Consider the following 15,832-nt stretch of genomic DNA (forward strand, 5'->3'; position numbering starts at 1 on the left):
GCTGGTACCCAGAGCTAGGGCTTCCCAGGTGGCACTAGTGGTAAAGAACCCACCTGCCAATGCTGGTAGATGTAAGAGATGTGGGTTCAATCCCCGGGATGGGATGATCCCCTGGAGGAGGGCACGGCAACCCACTCCAGTATTCTTGCCTGGAGAATCCCATGGACAGAGAGGCCTGGTGGGCTACGGTCCACCAGGTGGCAAAGAGTCGGACACAACTGAAGCGATTTAGCACATACCCAGGGCTAGGTGGATAGATCCTGCAAGGGGAAACACCAAACTCTAGCAGGACCCTCTAGATCCAGATGAAGAAGGATGAGCAATCTTCTAGGACTTCCTGTCTAGCTCTGGGGTTGCAGGAGAGGACCAATGGGACAGGTTGACATATTCTGATTCACTGTTAAAAACAACTCCTGGAGTTTGCATCTGAGCTCTAGTATGAGTTACTTGGTAACCAGAGATGCCATTAAATCCAGTGGACCTGAGGAAGCGCTGGCCAGGCCCTCCCTGGACTGGAAGCAAGGGCACTGAGCTGCCCTGAGCATGGGTACCTTCTCTGCACACTCTGCCCTGCCCTGTCCCTTGGCTCACCCCTGTCTGTGCTCTGTACCCTGATCCTCTCCAGAATCTGTGATTGTGTGGGTGTCCTGATGAACTGTGGGCTGAGGAAGCTCAAGAGAGGCACTCAGATGCATCCAGACCTGGAGGTCATCTTGGCTATGGGGCCCATTCTGGGTGTGTGTAGGTGGGTGGGTACAGGCGAGATGTGTCTCGAACAAGGGAAAAGCCACAGGACAGGGCTGAGGGGATGGGAAATTTCCTCCTTGGTGAGAAAGAAATTCTTTGTTTTGGGGAAAACAGAAGCCTCCTCAGGCTTTGACAGGCTCTCTTCTGGTGGGCCACGGCCCCTCTCCTGATCCCAACTCCCCAGTCAACACTGGCAGTACTGGAAGGAGTTTCCAAGCCGTCATTCCTCCTCAGCCCCACAGGAGCAGGCAGGCCTGGGCAGGCGGATCACTCCTTGCCTGGTCCCCTGCCCCACCCCTCTCCTGTTTATCCTGGAGCCGTGGAGGTTCAAGGCCTGGGTGCCTCATGGGGCTTCTCACATGCCGGTTCCGTGCAGCCTGCTCTGTTTAAGGTGCTGGGCTGGACACAGGATGCAGAAAGTGAAGTCCCTTCCCACTCCAAGCACACAGCCCCCACAGGGCAGACAGCCATGATTCTAAGGCCCCAGCCAGCCAAGAATGGCCCAGACTTATACCTGGGATCCAGTAAGGCTCTGCCACAGGAGTTCTGGTCAGGGCCAGCCTCAGTGATGTCCCAGAGGTGCGTCTCCTGGTATCTTAGAAGAAAAGAGATGTTCATCAGCTTAGAACAGAAAGCACACTTAGAAATCATATGAAACCCAGAAAAGCAAAAGCACCAGGGTTGGGGTCAGAAAGCAAGTTGGGACTAGAACCCAACTCCTTGTCGCCTCCTAGATCCCTCCTGGTCCCCATGGAGAGCACCGCATCCACCATGATGAGCAGGTCTCAAGTGTTCCAGGGTGCCCTGGCCCCAGGAATGCCATATGGTAGGGGGTCCAGCAACCCAGAAATGGATGCTCACCCCCAACCTCCAATCAGCTTTGTGCCTCAGCCACCCCCACCTCAGCTTCAGTCCCTGTGACAGAGCCCCACGCTCCCACGCTGCTCTATGCTCAGGGCAGCCCAGTGCCCACCCCTCTCACCATTCTAATGCAAGGATGCTGAGCTCAGGATGGGCTAGTAGCGCTGAGCTCTTGGGGTCTATGCCCCAGAGCTCCAGGTAAGATGGAAATGTTGGGGCAACACTGAACATACTCTTTCCACTGCCCCAAAAGGAAGGTCCTCTGGGAAGAGCTCTATTTCCTACCTCTGTTTAGCCAAACTTTGGGAGACCTGTCAATATGTCTGGCCTGGAATTCTCCAGCTCCAATCAATCCCTAGGGGATCTGCTTATTGACTATCCGGGCTGGCTGTCATCCCCAAAGCCTAGCCTCCTGGAGACAACTGAGTGTCAACATTAGTAAAACCACAGCACACCCCAGGGCTCCTGTTGAAGGAAGCTGGAAACCCAGGCTCCTTTCTGGTGGGGATGAACAGGTGGCTTGTCCCTACAGGAGGCATGGGAAGGGAGCAGGGATGCAAGTGGGAACAAACATTTGTTGGCCACTTACTATATGAGTGTCAAGCACTAGCACCTTCTTCTTAAAATTTGACAACAATCCCTGAATATGTAATTACTTCTGTTTTTATTTTTATTTTTTGTAATAGATGGGCAATCTCAGAGACACTAAAATATCATGCCTCCAAAGCTAATAATCTAGGTCTATGTGCTTCCAAAGGCCAGGCCTGTGGGCTCCACCCAGCATAACCCATTGGTCCCCCTTTCCACTCTCCCCTACCCTCCTCAGTGGGCCAGAGCTCCTCCACTCTGCATTTCCAGGCCTGGGGCCCTAAGGGATGGACTGAAGAGAATTTGTTCTCACTAAAGACTCTCTCTGTCTCTTCAAGTCCAGGTTGACTTGATGTCCTTGGAGCCAAGACATTTCACAGCTGAGTTCTGGCCTCTTGTAGACCTGGCCTGCACATGTGAACTTGTTTAATATTCTTATACTTGGACATCTTTTCTGCCCATCATGAGCACAGCCTCTGATAGTAGGTGCTCCATAAATATGTGTTGAATGATTGAATATTCGCTCCCCATTGTGCTTCTTTGTATCTCTGCATCCCCTACTGATTTACAGATCAAGAAGATCACCCACATCTGATATTGTCAATGTCATTCATTTGGAAAAATTTTGTCTGTTTACCTAATGTTGTCCTTAGGCCACCTTTGGCAACTTGAAATGCTTTTAAGATGCCTGTGCTTTCAGATCTTGACTCCCTAACTTGATCATTGACTTCATGGAATAGGGAACATCTTGCATGGGGTTAACTTCAGCAAAGCCCTTTGCCCAGTCAGACAGTAATTGAGAAGCTACTAAGCAGCCATATGGGTTTCACAAAGTCCATGTACACAACTCATGCCCTTTATTCACTGACAAACCCATCAATGGGCTTTTAACTTCAAAATGTGCCTCCTAGTGAAAAATAAATTTCTACTGTTTAAGCTGAAAAAACACAAAAACAAACAACAAAAAAGTGTTCTCCTACATGACAGTAATGGTGTTTTTAGTAGCAATTTATTGAGAAAATGATTTTTTAAGGATTCTATGAAATTAACAACCCCTTTAAGCAAATGAACTATTTTATAAGTCACAACAATATCTGCATATGTGAGAGGCTTATAGCTTACCTAGTCCCCTGCCAACGTTGCCTGCAGGGAGGTCCATGGATTGGCAGCCTTCATCTGAAACCAGCAGATCTTAGTGTTTCTTCCTCTAGTGCTGCAAACAGGGTGATGGTTGCTATTTGCTAGAAATGATGGAGAGGAGAAATGCCATAAGGTTAACCTCAAATCTCTTAACGTTATAAGTAAGTCACTTACAAGCTTTGCTACTTTATGTAATCATTATTTTCGCACTCTTCGGGTGGATCAGAACACCTTGTGCGTCATGACTCCACAGCTGAAGACCAGGGTCTGGCTGAGCATTCACAGCTGATGATAGTCATAGGCAGTGTGGAGTAGTGGTCAGGACCCTGGATTCTAGAGCCAGACTGCTCAGACCCGACTCCAGCCCTACCACTTGTTTGTCTGCTCCGTGACTTTGAGCAAGCTTGATAGCCTCTCTGGTTCTCAGGTCCCCTCACCTGTAAAATGAGGATAACAGCATCTGCCTTAAGGGTTATTAAAAGGACCAAATAATGTGAGTTAATATGTAAGAAGTACTTGGAATAGGGCTTGGTACATTAAAAAAAAAAAACTTTATTTTTATTAACAATATATTTATTAACGGTATTTTTTATGACATACCGCTTGATCACCAGAGTTTCTGGCTCCCAGCAGATTAGAAGTAACTCTTAAGGAGGATAAAGGTACACTCCAGTAAGAAGAGACAACATATAGCTTAAGACAGCAGGATAGACTGGTTGGAAGAGTTAACATAGGAACTCAAAATCATAGCAGGCTGAGTCACACAGTGCAGAAAAACAGACCCATATGGTTCTGAGGTCATAACATTGTTCCTGCAAAGTCCAATCATTATTCAGAACGATGCCTCTGAATCATCAAGCAAAGGTTACATGATGTTACAGGTGCTCCGTTACAATGGGTTCTGTCTTGAAAATACTTGTCACAAGTATTTGAAAATGTAAACTTTGCTCAGTGATCTGGTGGACTGGCAGGTGGAGTGTGCCATTCTGAAATTGTAGGGGATGGGCATCGTTGGTGCATGTCCAGAGCCAGGAGGACAACCAGCACACTGTAGGTACAGTCAGTGCTGATATGTTGGGTTTCCAGAGCATCAGACCACTGAGGATGCCCCACTGGGCTAGCCTTGGCATGAGAGATATAGGCATTGTAAGATGCAGCCCCCATCCTTAGACACCCTGCAGTTCCAGTGAAGAAGACCTTGAACTTAGGCTCTCTCTATTGCAAGTATTTATTGGAACCTATAACCATAAATGTGACAGAGTGAAAAAAGACCGGGTGCCAATGTGTGTGGGAAAAATTGCTCCTTGCCGATCAGGGCAATACAGAAGCCTTTGTGGTACAAGAGGGTGTGAGCAGAGTGCTGGGGAACTGATAAAATCTGCATGGCTACTGGGGAGAGAAGACCCATCTGGACAGGCATCCAGCACACGGGAAATGGCCATGGCAGTAGTAAGCAGATCATGTTCACAGGCCAGCAATCCCAGTGCAACTAGACCAGCTGCTGTGTCAAGACCCCAGCTGCTGCTGCTGCTAAGTCGCTTCAGCCGTGTCCGACTCTGTGCGACCCCATAGACGGCAGCCCACCAGGCTCCGCTGTCCCTGGGATTCTCCAGGCAAGAACACTGGAGTGGGTTGCCATTTCCTTCTCCAATGCATGAAAGAGAAAAGTGAAGGTGAAGTCGCTCAGTCGTGTCTGACTCCTAGCGACCCCGTGGACTGCAGCCTACTAGGCTCCTCCATCCTTGGACTTTCCAGGCAAGAGTACAGTTGGAAAGTTAGGAAGAAGGGAAATCACAAAGAATCTTGGCTTCAGGTGGGGCATGGTAAGCAGAAAGAATTCAGAAGAAGTTTCTGAGCAGGACAGTGATGTCATAGAATCACAGAGGGTTATGAGAGCCCTGTGGGGCTGAAAAGCACCCCTGTGGGCAGCCAGAGCCGTCCCCCCAACCCCAGCCTCATCGCGTCCTGTGCCTGCCCTTCAGGTGAACAGGAAGGACTCTGTCCCTAATCTTGGCATTCCCAGGCTAGCATCTCACACCCTGCCTTGAATGGGGTGCTCCCTGCTCCTCCCGGCTCTCATCTGGCTGTATCTCTTGGGGTCTGAACTGACACCCTCTGTGGGAGGAGGGCGGGCAGCTCTTTGGGTATGTGAGTCAGTAACCTGGGCGTGGCCTCCACCCAGTCTTCCTCTAGGTACGGTTTACCTCAGCTCTGGAGGGAACGCTCCATCTTCCGCCACCGGCTTCCCTTTCCTGCCCTGCCCACTCACACCCACCACAGGCTCTCCTTCCCCCACCCCCACTTCTCTCGTCCTACCCCACCCAAGAAGCCAAGGCCCATGGGCCTTTCCTGAAGCCCTGAAGCCACCCACTCTGGCATTCTGGTTCTTTTTCCTGCTCTTGTGAAACACTTGGTTCTGTGGGCAGATGCCCTGGCAAGACTAGCACAGAGCAAGCAGCTACAGGCCGAGGGCCCCAGTGCCCACTCCTGCCGTCAGCGCTCTGCAAGCCCGGCCGGGAGGTCTGTGTGCCGGGCTTGCTCCCAGCCCCACCCTCCCGGCAGTCACCCAGCACAGGGAGGCTTGGAGCCCCTGCAGTCAGACACCCTGGCTAGCCACTGGAGAGAGCTTCCCAGATAGAGCTGTGAGCTGCTATCTATCCTCGGGGACTTCTGAAGGACTGGAAAACTTCCTTGGGCAGAAATTTTAAGACTGGAAGGACTGAAAGAGGGGTTGTTTTGCAGGGAACCTAAGAGGCAAAGTCTTTCTACTTTGGTCAGAGTAGATCACATGCCTGGAAAGTTACATGGAGATGACCACGTAGAGCGGTCTTCTCAGCATCTCCTAGCTTCTGACGCTGGGACCCTGTACCCTCCCTCCCCCTGAGTGAGCATCTGCTCTGTGCTGGGCTGCATTCAGGTCTCAAAGCAGTTGGTCCTTTGAGGTAGGATCCCCACACCACGTGCTTCCTGGAAGAAAGAACAAAAAAGGATCTTAGAAGAGATCCTATGGTCCAAACTCCTCATTTTAGAAATGAGCAAACAGAAGCCTGGAGAGTTCAATCTGTTCAGAGTCAGACATCTTGTTCTTGGGATCCTGGTCTCCTTAATGATGCCCAAGCATCCTGCCTCCCAAATCCTCTGTTTCCTCCTCTCTCATGCTCATGCCTTTTCAACATACAGCACCCACTCTTCCATCCATATCATGGGCTTTGGGTCCCCGTGGCAGGATGGCCTGGTGAGCTCTGAGTGTCAGGGCACAGCCCCTCCCATCTGGGGCCTTTATACCTGGAGGAACGTTCCTAGGAGGTGCTGCAGGCCCCACTCTCCTGACACCCCCCTCCGGCACCCCTGCAGTCATCCTGACTGATGAAGAAGTGCAGCGGAAGCGGGAGATGATCCTCAAGCGGAAGGAGGAGGAGGCCTTGAAGGACAGCCTGCGGCCGAAGCTGTCAGAGGAGCAGCAGCGCATCATCACCACCCTGCTGGAAGCCCACCACAAGACCTACGACGACACCTACTCCGACTTCAGCCAGTTCCGGGTATATGGGCTGGAGGGCGAGGGGATCTGGGCACAGCACCTGGGGAGGGCTGGAAGCTGGTCTGCCCTCTGACCCTGGGGAGGACTGCCCCTCCTGTAAACAAAAGACCAGGGCTGGGGGAGGAAGGTGACCTCCAATGTGGGCTTCTGACATTCCACCTTTCCCTTCCAGCCTCCAGTTCGCAACAGTGAGGACGAGGGGAACCGTCCTTTGAGGTCGATACTCACGCCCAGCTTCTCTGGAAACTCATCCTCCTCCTGTTCGGATCACTGTACCTCCTCTCCAGGTGAGAGGGACAGCACGCTCCCTCCCCAAGGACCTAGAGCTTTCCCAGTCCACCTACCCTTGGCTGCAGCCAGAAGGACAACACTTACTACTGTGCGCTGCCCAGAACAACCCCTTTTTAGAGAAGAGGTGTGACTTGCCCAAGGGCCCGTGCTGAGGACTCTGAGGAAGAGGCCAAGCTGTTGCCTGCAGAGCCTCTGTTCTTTCCTCTAAGCCAGGCTTCTACCCCGGGCTCCCTCCCTGGGAGTGACCTGATTCCTTTCAGTGGTCCTTTGAGCCTGGGCCCTTGCTGCCGGGTGGGTTGTTTGTTGGTTTGGTTTTTGTTTTTTCCAACTTTATAAAAATATAAGATGACACTAGTGGTAAAGAATCCACCTGCCAATGCAGGAGATGCAAGAGATGTGGGGTCGATCCCTGGGTCAGGAAGATCCCCTGGAGGAGGGTATGGCACCCCAATCCAGTATTTTTGCCTGGAGGGTCCCCTTGGACAGAGGAGGAGCCTGGTGGGCTACAGTCCATGGAGTTGCAAAGAGTCGGACACAACTGAAGCAACTTAGCATGCACGCATGCAATTGATATACAGCACTGTATAAATTTAAGGTGTATAGCATAATGATTTGATATATGTATATATTGGGAAATGATTACCACAATAAGTTAGTTAACCTCATGGAGTTACAAAGAGTTCCCCACCCTCCGTGATAACATTTAAGATGTACTCTCTTAGCAGCTTTTAAATATAGCAAACAGTGTTGTTGACTAGTCACCAGAGCCTGAGCCTTTGGAAGGTGAAATTCAGCATGGAAGCCCACCTTCCACTCAAGCCACCTTCCGCTAAGGTCCTGGAGGACCTTTCCCTTCCAACTCATCCTTGCTTTCTTATTGTCCTTCTCTACCATCCTCTGCATCTTCCTGCCTCATCCTCTCCTATCCTTGTCTTCATCCCTCTACCTCTCACCCAATCCAGCTGCCATCTGCTGGATAGGAGGGCAGGGATGGAAAAGCTCCCTCCCATCTGGGGAGCTGGAACCCTCAGACATGGTGCTTCCAGACTCACTGATGGACCTGTGCCCAGATCCAGAGTAGGTAGGAGGGGTCTCTGTGCCAACTAGACAGAGATAACAGCGGAACACGTCCTGTGTCTACCCATCTGCTGTGACCGCTGCACAGATAACTGATCCCTGAGCCCCTCACCTTGTAGTTAACCTTGTAGTAACCCCTCTCCTGTGTTAATTTTCTCTATCCACCTTCCTACTCTTTTTACTTTATGGTATAATCACTTTTATCAATGAAGGTCAACCTGTATGTTATACATTGGTTTGTACTTCAACTTTTTTTGGAGTATAATTGCTTTACAAGGTTGTAAGGCAACTGCACGATGCTATACTGTTTCTGCTGCAGAGCATAGTGGATCCGCTATACGTGTACACACATCCCCTCCCTCTGGGACCTCGCTCCCACCCAAGCCCGTTCTACCCCGTTAGGGCATCACAGAGCCCTGAGATGAGCTCGCTGTGCTACGCAGCAGGTTCCCACTAGCTATCTGCTTACACATGGTGGTGTATATATGTTCACCCTAATCTCCCAGTTCCTCCCACCCTCTCCATACCTGCGCTCTGTCCCCATTACCGTTCTTTATGTCTGCATCTCTGTTCTTGCCTTGCAAATAGGTTTATCTTGTACTTCAACTTTTAATAACAGCTTTGTCTTATTTAGAAGTTTCGATTTCCCCTTACAGGTTAATTAATCTGAGGTGCTCACCTACCCACATGGTATGTTTGGTATGTATGTGTGTGTGTGTGTGCTCAGTCGTGTCTGACTCTTTGCAACCCTATGGACTGTAGCCCACCAGGCTCCTCTGTCCATGGGATTCTCCAGGCAAGAATACTGGAGTGGGTTGCCATGCCCTCCTCCAGGGGATCTTCCTGATCCCGGGATCAAACCCGCATCTCTCTACGTCTCCTGCATTGGCAGGCAGGTTACCCCGGCAGGGTACCTGCATTTACCACTAGCACCTATATTATATTTTCACGCCATTCAGTACATACCTAGAATGTCATTTGTGAAGCCGCATAGTATTCTGGGGTATAATGTGCAATAACACATCTAAACCCCCTATTACTGGATATCTAGATATTCCCCCCAGCTCTTGATGAAGATAACAGTGTGCTTGTGGCTAAATATTTGCACTCATTCTGAATTTTTCCTTATGCTGAATTCATGGACGTAGGATTGCTGATCCCAGAATGAACGTGACTGTAGGCTTTTGACCCTCGTGGTCAAATTGCGTTCTAGATTACTTGCACAAATGTGTGCTTCCTTTAGCACCCCAACACTGCACAAGGATTGCCTGTCTCCTGCATCTTTACAAATACTGGTATCAACCCTTAAACATATTTGCTTCTAGTTTAGAGGTGAAAAGTGGATGTTCTTGGCTGTTCTTTGATCACTAGTGAGGCTGAACATTGTTTTCCACAAGTTTATTGGTTCCAAATTCATCTTTGACTCGAGATCATTAGGAATGACATATAAAATCACTCTTAAAGAAGTCTCATATCTCAGAATGTCTCTGCTCTTTGATTTTCATGCTTCATCACTCTGTTGAAGAAAGACGCGGGAAACCCCAGGGGGACGCCTGGGCAGAAGTGACTTTGGAGAGAGGCAGTCATGCTGAATTCCCAACTGGCGCTGCTGCCAGAGAACAGGAGGGCCTCACAGGAGGAAGGCTGGCTCAAGTAATTCCTTTTCTTCCCTATTCCTTCCCCAGACACAGTGGAGCCAACCAGCTTCTCCAACCAGGATCTGAATGAAGAAGACTCCGATGACCCTTCTGTGACCCTGGACCTGTCCCAGCTCTCCATGCTGCCCCACCTGGCTGACCTGGTCAGTTACAGCATCCAGAAGGTCATCGGCTTTGCCAAGATGATCCCAGGGTTCAGGTAAGGAGCTTCTGGGACATCCAGAAGACAAAGTCAGAATCCTATCCTGAGCCCAAAGAAGTCTTGGAAATTCTCAACCTACTGCTTCCCAAAATACACCTTCAGGTCCTATCCCAGACCTCCTAAATCAGAATCTCTAGGCGAGGTCCAGAAATCTGTATTTGAGAAGTACAGCCTCTCCAACATTATAGGGCAGGCCAACAGTGGAAAGCCATGGATCCTTCACAGTATCGATGTGAGAGAACAGACACTGCCCAGTGAAGTTCAGCACCAGGAATTCCAGTGTTGGAGCCCAGTTCTCAACCAGAACTGGGTTGAGAACTCTGAGTTTGCTGCTGTGTCCACTCCAGCTGCCTTGAATCTAATTCTCATATTATCTTTTTATTTTTAAAATATTTTATTTATTTATTTGGCTGAGCTGGGTCTTAGTTGTGGCACGTAGGATCTTTGAGCTTCATCGAGGCATGCAGACTCTAAGTTGCAACGTATCGATCAAACCCGGGCCCCCTGCATTGGGAGTGTGCGTGGAGTCTTAGCCGCTGGACTACCAGGGAAGTCCCTCATGTTAACCTTTTAAATTAAACCTACATTAATCCTTCACTCCCAATTCTGAAATCAGGATGAAGTGATAGAGTGGAGAAAGGGCTGAGTTTGTAAAGTAATTTAGAAATCCTAGAGGGAGAGGGACTTGCATCTATAACCTGGGTATCTTTCACCCAATTTATGTATCACCCAAGGCCGTTTCCTAATAGTACTGAGATATTTTTTGCCAAAGTAGGTAAGTATAAGGAGTTCGACTAAAGTAGTGCATGCTTCTCTCACCTGGAAAATCCCATGGACGGAGGAGCGTGGTAGGCTGCAGCCCATGGGGTCTCGAAGAGTCAAACATGACTGAGTGACTTCACTTTCACTTTTCACTTTCATGCATTGGAGGAGGAAATGGCAACCCACTCCAGTGTTCTTGCCTGGAGAATCCCAGGGACGGCGGAGCCTGGTGGGCTGCTATCTTTGGGGTCCTGAAGCGACTTAGCAGCAGCAGCAGCAAGGCATGCTTAGTCACTCAGTTGTGTCCGACTCTTTGTGACCCTGTGTACTGGAGCCTGCCAGGCTCCTCTGCCCATGGGATTCTCCAGGCTCCTCTGTCGTTGGGATTCTCCAGGCAAGAATGCTGGAGCGGGTTGCCGTTTCCTCCTCCAGGGGATCTTCCCAACCCAGGGATCGAACCTGAATCTCTTTCGTCTCCTGCATTAGCAGGCAGGTTCTTACTTCTGAGCCACCCAGGAAGCCCTCCACTGAAGTAGAGACCCTCCCTTATGGATTCATTTATACATGTTTAAATGTTCTAATTAAATGTTCTATTGTTTTGGTAATAATGGTATATAATACTTATATTTAAATGGTCGTGTGTGCTCAGTCACTTCAGTCGTGTCTGACTCTGTGCGACCCTATGGACTATAGCCTGCCAGGCTCCTCTGTCCATGGGATCATCCAGGCAAGAATACTGCAGTGGGTTGTCATGCCCTCCTCATTTAAATGGTCGTGCAGCATTAAATATTCTTGAAAGTGTGTAAAAGTTGACACTTTTAGTAGATATGCTGGGAAGCAGTCGAATATACATTTATGAATGTTTATAGCCTCCTTCTTTCTAAAAGTTCATTTGGGACATTGTCATCAAATACATAGACAATGTGGTTGAGACATGAAGTACATTAATGAATATCAAGCAGGATTCTCATCATTTCAACTAATAGCAATAGTTGAAGTCATACCAGAAAGGGGCAGCGTGCTTCCTCAACACTAATGCTCAGATTCAGGGCTAGAACATTGGGAACTAGAAAATGACTGTATGTTGGCCAGCTCTGGATGGAAGCTAACAGGGGGTGCATTTATTGTTTGGGGAATCTCTGCTGTGTAGGGAAGCCATCAGCTGCTGACAAAATTGCCACGCTGCCACACAACCAGCTAAATGTTAGTAATTTGTGCAGCTAAACCCAGCACTCAGAGAAGGCAATGGCAACCCACTCCAGAGTTCCTGCCTGGAGAATCCCAGGGACGGGGGAGCCTGGTGAGCTGCCGTCTATGGGGTCGCACAGAGTCGGACACGACTGAAGCGACTTAGCAGCGGCAGCAGCAGCGGCAGCAAACCCAACACTTCCCAGTTTGTTTCTATCCTGAGACAACTTGCTGTCTGTTACTTTATGCCTCACACCAATTCAAATACCAGGTATTCACCAATGCTCTTTCCTGGAATTAATATGAAAATTGCAAAGAAGCGAAAACATCGAATGGTGTTGAGACATTCTTACCATATCGCGCACCTTAATCACATTAAAAGGAGTAAAGGCCACTCCGGCAGGCAGAATGGGTGTTGTCTGTGAGGCCGGAGATTCACCCTCCAGAGCCCTTCCTTGGAACTGATGACACATTCTGCTCAGTACAAGTTCCAACTCCCTCCTCCTCCCTTCATGTTACTGTTGGCAAACTGTACTTGTTCCAAAGTCTTGTTTTGTGTAAATAGCTAGAGAAAAAAAACACTTCAGGTTGTTGATGGATACACTGTAGCAGGCAGCTCCCGGCTGAATTCCAGGAGCAGCAGACCTCCTCTGCACAGGGTTCCTCCTTCCTTGCCCAGTGGACCAGAGAGCACCCGGAGCCTTGTCCAGAGGCTGAGGTTTGGTGATTTTCAGTGGTGGCTGGGTGATTTTCCACCTGCGAAAATCATCCTAGAAAGAAAGTGACTTGTTTAACCAGACTACCCCAGTGCACCCCCTCCACTAAGTAACCTGGGCCCCAGTCTTTCTCTTGGCCCCCATCCCTTACCCTTACTGCACACACCCTCATACAAAATAGCATCACTAGCCCCTCAATTCCTCTCCCCAAGTGGAAGTCATGTCTGACTCTTTGCAACCCCATAGACTGTAGCCCACCAGGCTCCTCTGTCCATGCGATTCTCCAGGCAAGAATTCTAGAGTTACCATACCCTCCTCCAGGGGATCTTCCCAACCCAGTGATCAAACTTGCATCTCCTGCATTGCAGGCAGATTCTTTACCACTAGCGCCACCTGGGAAGCCCTCCTCTCCCCAAGGATGAGCTAAAATCTCCCCCTTTCCTTCCAAGTCTCATTCTCCAGAGTTCCCTGGTCTAGCCCTGCAGTCCTGGCCGAAGTGAGGTGTATGCGAACAGGTACTGCAACCACCCGACTATTGAGGCCAAATGGATTAAGTCAGTCCTAAACATGCTTGAGTTGACTTTTCTGGCTTCGGCATGGCTTGAGAAGTTGCAAAGAGGAATGTTTTCCAATAAACCTGGAGCAGGCCTTAGCAAGGGCTCCGGAAGGGTCAGTGATGTGGATGTTCCCTGGACTGGATGAAGCAGATGCTGCACCAGGCCTGGACCAGAGCCCAGGCTCCCGGGACCCAGGCGGGGCCAGCCCATCTGCTCTCTGGTTCTGCCGGTTTCTGCAGTTAGAGGTTCTGTTCTTCCAAGAAGTGAAAGAACAGTGGCTGCATCCCTGGTAGCTTTGATCTTGCTGCCTGGAGGCAGGGGTGGAAAGTGTGGGGAGGGCAGGATGAGACTTCTGTGTGGATGAGTGGAGGCGAGAATACAGGATTCGACTCCAGTGCAGGTGTGGGGCCAAAGTGGGGCAGGACTGGATGGGCTGTGCTGGGTGTGAACTGCCCTCCAGTGTGACCTTGGCTCTGCTCCTGCCTCCCACCTCCTCTCCCTCAGCCTCTTAGTCTGCACCCCACAAATCTCCCTCCCTTAGCCCTGCAAGAGAAATGCAGGGGAACATGGCATCAGGAGCAGCAACTTAATGACTACGGGTGGTCTTGGATCTGAGAACCAAGGACCCCAGGTTTCACTGCCCAGAGGTGTGCATGAGGGACTAGACCCAGTCAACCCCAGAAGGTTACATGCCTTCAACCTCACCACTATTTTTATCCCTAGGGACTCCTTCCTGGATCAAAGGCCTGGGGTCACAGCTTCCCTCCTCCTACGCCTTTCCTCTATATTCACTTATGCATCTGTCCAGAACTCAGCTTTCTTACATATACCAAGAGAGATCAAAGATGACTGGCCTCCAGAGGGTCGGTGTCTGATGGAAGAGATAAATATGTGAGCAGCTGCAGTGAATGCAGCTGAGGGAATACAAGCAGGGAGGGTCTGGACACCGCCTGGTGGGAATGGGAAAGACAAGCAACACATACCCAGAGCATCTCTCAGGTGCCCAGAAGCAGCCTCAGGGGTGAAAACTGATCTGGGTGTAAATATTAGTCAGGTCCAGAGAGAAGCCCAGAGCCAGAGCTGATGCAGGAACCAGGAGGACCTAGGTCTCTTCCTGACTTCCCCTTCACTTCCACCGCTACCCCCACCTACCACCATTACCAGTTCTGGCTGCAAGCTGCACTTAGAAAGTCCCTGTATTTCCAGGCTGTGGGTGGTAATTCGAGGTCATTCTAGATTTGCTTTCTTACAAGTAGTATGTCTGGATCACAGTAGGCAGTGGTCCTGCTGAAATCTCGGTAGCCAGGCACCCATGGGATGTTTGTTCACTTCCGGCCATCCATTTTGAGTGGGCCATTAAACAAAATGTTACGTACAAAGATGTCCCTCATGGAACTACTTATAACAGCAAAACTCGTTGCTGTTGTTGTTCAGCCGCTAAGTCATGTCCGACTCTTTGCAACCCCATGGGCTGTAGCCCACCAGGCTTCTCTGTCCATGGGATTTCCCAGACAAGAATATGGGAATGGGTTGCCATTTCCTTCTCCAGGGGATCATCCCAACCCAGGGATCAAACCCACATTTCTGGGCATTGGCAGGTGGATTTTTTACCACTAGCCACCAGGGAAGCCCCAAACAGCAAAACTTAGAAGTGACCAAAGTGCCCAAACATAGGTGGGTGGGAGACTGAATAATAATAAATAATAATAATAATAAATAAATAAATAAATAATAAATAATCTATAATACATTGATGTAACATGATGCCACATACTATGAACTGACATAGAAAGTGGGACACAGGATTACTATGACCTGGTGCACATTTGAAAAAGAGATATTTGCATGGAAAACAAACAGGAAGAAAATAAATCAAAACGTTTCTTGTGGTTATGAGCCATTTTTATTTGCCTTTATATTTTGTCTGTATTTTCCCAAGATTTAATAATGAACATATTTTACTTGCATCATGAATTAAAACCCAAATGAGGGTGGTGTTAGTTTTCACTTTTTCAATATGGATTGAGGGGTGCCAAGGATAGTGAGACATTCAGACACTGTGGCATCAGGGTTGTTTATTCCAGAGAACAGGCAAGGGGAGGGGGACATGGTGGCTTTCCTTAAATGGTTAAAGGGATGTTCCATGGATTGGGCTCCACTGGTGGCTCAGTTAGTAAAGAATCTGCCTGCAACCCAGGAGACCCAGGTTTGATCTCTGGGTGGGGAAGATCCCCTGGAGAAGTAAATGGCAAACCACTCTAGTATTCTTGCCTGGAAAATCCCATGGACGGAGGAGCCTGGCAGGCTACAGTCCATGGCGTCACAAAGAATCGGACACAGCTTATCAACTAAACCACCACCATGCCCACGGCTAATGCAGAACTCAGGTTCTGTCTTCCTTGAGAGGACAGAACTACAAGCCATGGATGAGTGTGTCATCTTGTGGGTTATTGCTCAACAGGAGAAGACGTTGTTAGCCCTAGAGCCAAGCACCTCGTGACTGTGGC

General features: G+C 49.4%; 1 protein-coding gene across 1 annotated transcript in view; it reads left to right on the forward strand.

Moving 5' to 3' along the window:
- VDR (vitamin D (1,25- dihydroxyvitamin D3) receptor) overlaps positions 1 to 15,832 on the forward strand; it is a 105,382-nt gene that overhangs the window by 85,055 nt on the left and 4,495 nt on the right. Inside the window, exons 6-8 of the mRNA XM_010837550.1 lie at positions 6,691 to 6,875; positions 7,047 to 7,161; positions 9,928 to 10,099. Of these exons, the coding sequence (XP_010835852.1) occupies positions 6,691 to 6,875; positions 7,047 to 7,161; positions 9,928 to 10,099 (472 nt within the window). The remainder of the gene's footprint in view (positions 1 to 6,690; positions 6,876 to 7,046; positions 7,162 to 9,927; positions 10,100 to 15,832) is intronic.

Source organism: Bison bison, unplaced genomic scaffold, assembly GCF_000754665.1.
Source record: "Bison bison bison isolate TAMUID 2011002044 unplaced genomic scaffold, Bison_UMD1.0 scf7180017864077, whole genome shotgun sequence".
NCBI classification, from domain to species: domain Eukaryota; kingdom Metazoa; phylum Chordata; class Mammalia; order Artiodactyla; family Bovidae; genus Bison; species Bison bison.